General features: G+C 42.2%; 1 protein-coding gene across 1 annotated transcript; it reads left to right on the top strand.

Moving 5' to 3' along the window:
- The first annotated feature begins 3,792 nt into the window (after positions 1-3,792).
- Positions 3,793-4,782, top strand: LOC120088980. Its single transcript, XM_039046419.1, has one exon. The coding sequence runs from the start codon at positions 3,793-3,795 to the stop codon at positions 4,780-4,782; it is 990 nt and encodes a 329-aa protein (XP_038902347.1).
- The last annotated feature ends 3,201 nt before the right edge of the window (positions 4,783-7,983 follow it).

Below are 7,983 nucleotides of genomic sequence, written 5' to 3' on the forward strand. Positions count from 1 at the left end.
TCATGTCTTGACTGATAACCAAAATGGTCTGTAGTATATGGATATAGGAGGGAAACCTTATCCTGGTAATTTACGGATGCAGCCCACTTTGTGGAATTGTCACAAGTGTTGTGACTTATCACAGATGGTCTGATACTGATCATTCGTGTAGGGGACATGCGAGCGGGGGCGTCCTATACAAAGAGTTTGTATAAGACCTGACCACGAAGTGTTAACGTCTCGTTATATAACATCGTTCATGACAGAGCCTTCACTTTACTAAGATGACCATAGGTAACATGACCCCAATCCTGAGTGAGTTGGAAACTCTTGCCTTTAAGGGTGGTCCTTTGATTTGTATGGGTGCGATTGGCCAGGTCACCGATTCAAACCTACCATTTTGGGGACTCGTCTAATTTGGGAGTTGGGAACTCAGCTACACAAGATAGAATTCATTCCTTCCCCGAGGCAGGGTTAAGTAGATAGATAGCTCCCTTAAGGGCTTATTTCAGGACTTGAACGATGTGGCGCCACATACATTCTCTTGGCCCGAGAGGTGTTCACACATAGTTGGACTATGTTGTATTGTTCATTAGAGGAATCAGTGGTACTTACGGAGTGAAATGTAGCTACAGGGGAAAAACGGTAAATTGGCCCAACTGTACTTACGAGCATCTTTGAAGGGTCATCGTACTCATGATTGGTTATATCTGATGGACACAAAAATATATCTGTGGTAAGAAGAGTTCAGCTGTTGGTCTTTAGTGGAATTCCTGACAGTTAACGGATGGTGGATCTCGTGGCTAAAGAGTTTAGTCAGCTATTCACGTACCATTGGAGCTTCGAGCCACAAAAGTCGAGAATTAGTGTTTGGGTTAATTTGAAATGTTCAAATTGACAAGAGGGAGTTCGATTATATATGATATAATTGGACTAGTTAATTATGTATGATATAATTGACTAAATGTGTAAGAGACGTTATTTTTGAGGAAATTAGATATGAATATGATATATATCAAGTAGAGGAGAAATTACTATAGTAGATATGTGATATCAAACTATAGGGTAAGAATATTCAGAATATAATATGATTATATTCATTAATTATTTAATTGGTTAATTATATGATAATTGGCCTAAAACTTCTCTCGAACGTGTGTTAGTGCGAGAATCCGAAGTCGGTTATTGTAACCGATGAATAAAATGAAAATTTGTTTCATTTTGCAAAAGTTTGAAAAAATCGGTAATCGATGTGAAAACATTATGATCACATAGTTTGAGAGCTTATATGATAGTTGGTCATCGCCTAAACGATCGCACACCAGCGCCTAAACGATCGCACGCTAGTTCCTAAATGATCGCTTAGCTTTCCTAAACGATCACATAGTGTGCTGCGTTTTCTAACTGATCGTCTACCGTTTACTAAACGATTGCTTAGTAAAACCTACAAGATCGTGTAGCTTCTTCTAAACGATAAACACATATCTATACAATAGCTCATTTTCTCTCCCACTTGCTTATCGTCTACACCATTTGTTCTTTCTTCAACGTCTTCCAAATTCATTAAAGAGTACTCCTGGACTCAAATACGACCCCGAGATTGAAAGGACCTTCTGGCATAAAAACATATCCAACCGTCGTCGAAGGTTGAGGCAGCAATTTCTCAGACAACAAAACAGGCAACGAGCAATGGCGGAAGAATAGGCAAATCAACAACTAGCTCATGCTGCATAGAATCCAATCCTGATGGCGTATAGCAGCACGTGTCCCATGAGGGAGTACGCATACACTGTACTGTATGATTTCTCTCCAGGAATCATATACCCAATTTCAGATGGAACCAGGTTCGAGATGAAATCTGTTATGCTCCAAATGCTCCAGTCTGCTGGACAATTTAGGGGTGGTTGTGGTGAAGATCCTCACACCTACATGAAGCGTTTCCTGGAAACGTGTAATTCATTTGTGATTCCTGGAATCACCCCAGAGCCGATTAGGCTGTCCTTGTTTCCGTATTCTTTGCATGATGACGCAAAACAATGGGTGAGCTCACTGGAGCCTGGTGAAATTACCACCTGGGAGAAGTTGGTGGAAAAATTTATGCAAAAATACTTCCCACCTACCACCAACACGAGGAGGTGTCGAGAGATTATGAACTTTGAACAAGAAGATGCTGAGACCTTAAGCGCTGCATGAGAGCATTTTAAGGGCTTGGTCAATAATTTCTCGAACCATGGACTACCTCTAACTATCCAAATGGAGACATTTTATGGAGGACTGAATAAAGCATCGCAGATGGCAGCAGATGCAGCAACAGTTGGTGGACTTATGGACAAATCTTACACTGAGGCTAAAGAGATACTAGACCGCATTGCTAAACACAATATGGAATGGGTGGGTGATACGAATGATGGAAGAGCTGACAGGAAGAAGAGTTCTCAGAACATTAATTCTATTGATGCCAACGCAATAGCCATACTTTCTGCTCAAGTGGCTATGATGACCAGCCTTCTGCAGAACATAACGCTAGGAAGCGCATCAAATTAGTAGAAGGCGAATCAGGTAGAGGCGTTTGGGCAGCCCATGGTTAGCTATGTGGGCTGTGGAGATCCTCACACCTATGCTGAATGTCCACAAAACCCTCAGTCAGTATGTTTCATAAAAAACAACCCATTCTCTAATACATATAATCCTAGATGGAGAAACCATCCGAATTTTTCTTGGACAGGAGGAAATCATCAGAAGCACCACCCAGGGGCGAACCATCAGTAAAGGAATGGACCGCCGCCTGCATTTCAACAAACGCATCAGCAACATCAACAACCCTTTAATAAAGGAGGACAAGCGTCGAGCTCAGGATCTTCGCTTGAGAACCTATTGAAGGAGTACATAGCCCAGAATGACGCGTTGCTGAAAAGTCAGGCGTCATCTATCAGAAACTTGGAAATCCAGGTAGGGCAGATAGCGAGTGAGTTGAAAAACAGGCAACCTGAAGTTCTACCTAGCAATACTGAAACACCTGAGAACAATAATAGGAAGGAGCAATGTCACGCGGTGATGTTGCGAAGTGGAAGAGCTCTTGAAGAAAGAAGAATGAATTCAAGAAATAGTAGTCCTTTGAAAGAACGCATCACATGTTCAATGGATCGGGAAGAAAGGATGCTCGAGACTACAAGCCATTCAGAACCCAGTACGTCTAACGCGGGAAAGCCTGAAGTGACTTTGAATGCACCATTTCCTAGGCGTCTAATGAAGAAGAATGATGAACAATAATTCAAGCACTTTCTTGAGCTTCTAAAGCAGCTGTATATCAACATTACACTGATAGAGGCTTTGGAGCAGATGCCAACATATGTAAAATTTTTGAAGGACATTTTGATAAAGAAGTGAAGAGTCAGTGAGAAATAAGTAATAGCGCTAACGTAAGAGTGTAACGCGTTAGTAAACAACAGCCTACCAAAGAAGCAGAAGGACCCTGGGAGCTTTACAATTCCTTGTTCGATAGGAGGATTGGATGTGGGTCATGCGTTGTGTGATCTAGAAGCCAGCATTAATCTCATGCCACTTTCAATTTTTAAGAAATTGGGGATTGGTGAAGCACAATCCACTTCTGTTACTCTTCAGCTCGCTGACAGAACAATTAAGTACCGTGAAGGGAAGATTGAAGATGTTCTGGTGTAGGTTGACAATCTCATATTCCCAGCAGACTTTATTATCTTGGACTATAAAGCAGATAGGGAGGTACCAATTATCCTTGGATGCACCTTCTTAGCTACTGGGAAAGTTTTAATTGACGTGCATAAAGGCGAATTAACTATGTGCGTGGACAATGAGGAGGTGAATTTTAATGTGCTCAACGCATTAAAATTCCCAGATAGTGAAGATTGTCAACTAAACAGTATTGAGTTTCTTGAAGAAGAGACTCATGTATATGAGGTCCTCGCATTGGAGAAGAACCGGAAAGAATCAGAGCCGCCAAGTCTGAGTGAGCGACGGACAAAACCAATGCGTCCATCACTTGAAGAACCACCAGAACTCGAGTTGAAACAGTTACCTGGACACTTGAAATATGCGTTCCTTGGAATCAACAACACTTTACCTGTGATCATTTCCACAAATCTCATAGAGCTTAATGAGCAATCTCTCTTGCAGATGCTAAAAAAGCACAAGTGTGCAATAGGCTGGACACATGCGGATATCCGTGGCATTAGTCCATCTTATTGCATGCATAAGATTAGGTTGGAAGAAGGGAAATCGGGGTCAATCGAGCCTCAAAGAAGGTTGAACCCCATAATGAAAGAAGTGGTTAAGAAAGAAATTCTAAAATGGTTGGACGCGGGAGTAATTTATCCTATATTCGACAGTAGCTGGGTAAGTCCAGTCCAATGCGTTCTTAAGAAAGGGGGAACGACCATGATAGTCAACAACAATAATGAACTCATACCCTCGAGGACTGTCACGGGTTGGTGTGTCTGTATGGATTATAGGAAACTCAACACAACAACTAAGATAGACCACTTCCCCTTTCCTTTCATCGATCAAATGCTTGACAGACTTGCGGGCAAAGGATTTTATTGCTTTCTCGATGGATACTCTGGTTACAACGATTCTGATAGATCCAGAAGATTAGGACAAGACTACATTTACTTGTCCCTTTGGAACTTTGCATTCAGACGCATGCCCTTTGGGCTGTGTAACGAACCTGGGACATTTCAAAGATGTATGATGGCTATCTTCTCTGACTTCCTAGAAAAGACCGTTGAAGTCTTCATGGACGACTTTTCAGTCTTTGGAGACTCATTCTAGTCATGCCTAGATAATTTGAAGGCCGTCCTCGCTCGATGCGAGGAAACAAACTTGGTGCTGAATTGGGAGAAATATCACTTCATGGTGACTAAAGGAATTGTCTTAGGTCACAAAGTATCTTAGGCTAGCTTAGAAGTAGATGAAGCCAAAATAGATGTCATAGCAAAACATCCACCACCATCAAATGTTAAAACTTACGAAGTTTTCTAGGGCATGCCGACTTCTATAGACGGTTCGTTAGAGGATTCTCTCAGATTGCGTGACCTCTGAGCGCATTACTAGAAGTGAACCGACCCTATGACTTAAATGAAGACTACACTGATGCGTTTGAAACCTTGAAGTATGCGTTGACGATAGCTCCAGTACTGATGGCACCGGACTGGACGCAACGCTTTATTCTCATGTGCGATGCGAGTGATGCGGCAGTAAGAACAATGTTAGGGAAGAAGAAGGGTAATTTGATACACCCCATCTCTTATGCGTCCAAAACACTAAATGACTCTTAGGAACACTAAACCACTACTGAAAAAGAAATGTTGGCTGTAGTGTTTGGCATTGAAAAGTTTTGATCTTACTTAGTTGGTGCGTCAGCCACCATATACACCGACCACTCAGCCATAAAATTCCTGATGAGTAAAAAAGAAGCGAAGCTAAGGTTGATAAGATGGGTGCTGTTGCTACAGGAGTTTGATATTGATATCCTGGACAGAAAGGGAACAGAAAATCAGGTGGCTGACCACCTGTCCAGTCTAGAGAATCAAGAAATACAAGCCCAAGAAGGTGAAATCAAGGACGGATTTCTTGATGAAAGCCTGTTTAGAGTTGAAAGTAGGGAACCTTGGTATGCGGACATAATCAATTATTTAACCACCAAGAAATTCCCTGGGAGCTTCAACTCTCAGCAAAAGAAGCGGTTAATTCATGACAACAATTTTTATTTTTGGGATAAACCATTTCTATATAAACAAGGCTCTGACTCTATAATGCGTCGATGCGTTCTGGAGGAGGAGACACAACGCATCTTAGCTGAGTGTTATGACTCTCCTTACGGAGGGCATTTTGGTGGGCAAAGAACCGCAGTGAAGATTCTTCAAAGTGGATACTTTTGGCCCACCCTCTTTAAAGACGCGAGGGAGTTTGTTCGAAAATGTGACCCTTGTCAATGCACCAGGAATATTTCTTCAAGGGATGCAATGCCCTTGAACAATATTCTTGAAGTGGAACTGTTTGATATTTGGGACATAGATTTTATAGGATACGACCTTTTCCCTGTCCTGTGGCCAACAGTACATCCTGCTTGCAGTAGATTATGTATCTAAGTGGGTAGAAGCAGTAGTCTATGCTAGGAATGATGCGTCCACTGTATCTAAGTTTCTTACCAGGAACATCTTTACATGCTATGGAATGCCAATAGCCCTGATAAGCGACGAAGGTACGCACTTCATTAATCGCATCATTTCCAAATTACTTACAAAATATAATATCAGGCACAAGATCGCCACTGCTTACCACCCACAAACAAACGGTCAAGCGGAAGTATCAAATCGAGAAATCAAGTCTATCCTGAAGATAGTCTTTAATGCAACGCGGAAGGATTGGGCACAGAGGCTGGATGGAGCGCTCTAGGCCTACAGGACTGCTTACAAAACTCCTATAGATATGTCTCCATACTCTCTTGTATTTGGAAAAGCTTGTCACTTACCTTTAGAGTTGGAGCACAAGGCGTTTTGGGCAGTTAAGAAGTTAAACATGAACTTGGATGCCGTGGGCGCTCAATGCAAACTTCAGCTCAACGAGATCGAGGAGTGGCGATTGAACGCGTATGAGAACAACAAGCTGTACAAAGAAAAGAAAAAGCGTTGGCATGACCAACACATCAGTAAGAAAGAACTTGTTGTTAGCCAAAATGTTCTATTATTCATATCATGTTTACGTTTGTTTCCAGGAAAACTAAAATCCAGGTAGACAGGACCCTTTATCATTAAGAAAATCTTTCCATATGAAGCTGTGGAACTAACGCGAGAAGATGGCACCAACGCATTCAAAGTAAATGGCCAGAGAGTGAAGCCTTATTTTGAAGATGGACTGGAACGCCAAAAGTCATCTCTCACACTACGAGAAGCCAATTAAGGCCCACATCGAAGTATCCCTGCGTTTGCATCGCCATATATTCCAGGGACGCTTCCTCTGTCCTTATTTTTTTGCATTATATATTTTACGATGCGTTTGAGTTGCTTATTTATTTGTTTGGTTGTTTTAAGATTGTTCTTTGTTTTTGCTTTTATAAAAGTTGGAAACTTGTTTGTTTTTCTTTAAAAGTTGTGTATAATCGAGTTAGGAATAACGGACGCGTTAGACGCAAGTCTAATGCATGGTCCAGTTGAAGGGACGCATCTCGAGAACACAAAAACACTCGAGTATTTAGATAACCGAGACGTCCCTTCAGCTTTACATTTATGGCGCTTGACGTCAGCCAGTAACTCTTTCTCTCAGCCTATAAAATGACCCAACGATTCGAAGCCTTCTTCTTTTTCACTTTCACTCTCGAGTTCTCTGAAACAAAAGAAAGAAAAAAAAAACCTCTCTGTCTCCCTCACTTTCGATTCGATCGAACTTCTCCGGCCACAACTTCGTCCGCCTCAGATAGTTAAAATCAGACCATGAGCTTTGGGAACGACTCACCGGTAAGTTCTTTTTCCTCGTCCTCTGTTTCTATTTTACCTCCCACAAGCCCTAGAAAAACCACTAAAACCCTCACCCAAACCAAACCAACACATGACGGAGCCACCTCTTCCCAGTGGCCGTCTGTTTTGAAACCTTCCACACCCCCACGAAAATCCCTTTCAAAGCCTCTAAAGCCATCGTTACCCCTCTGGCCAAGATCCCTTAACCTAAACCTAAAACCCCTCAACTAAAACCCAAAATTACCCCTAAACCAAGGGCTAAGACATCTGCAAAACCAAGGACGCGTTCGTCATCTACGACCGCCTCCAATCCTACACCAAGCCTGCCTCACCACTAGTCATCCTTAACATCACTATGGTGGGTGCAATGCATAATCCACTCCCAGCCTACGTCCACAATGCACCATCACCAGCTGTGCGTCCACCACCTCCACTTTCTATCGAGCCCTTGGCCACCATTTATCCAGTGGAATCAGATGCGTCGAGCCAATCACCTCATTCGCCCATCCTCATATCT

This window comes from Benincasa hispida, chromosome 10 (genome assembly GCF_009727055.1).
Source record: "Benincasa hispida cultivar B227 chromosome 10, ASM972705v1, whole genome shotgun sequence".
Classification (NCBI taxonomy): Eukaryota; Viridiplantae; Streptophyta; class Magnoliopsida; order Cucurbitales; family Cucurbitaceae; genus Benincasa; species Benincasa hispida.

What these genes read in the sequence shown, in the direction of transcription:
- LOC120088980 (XM_039046419.1), top strand. Translation starts at nt 3,793, where the DNA reads ATGTGCGTGGACAATGAGGAGGTGAATTTTAATGTGCTCAACGCATTA.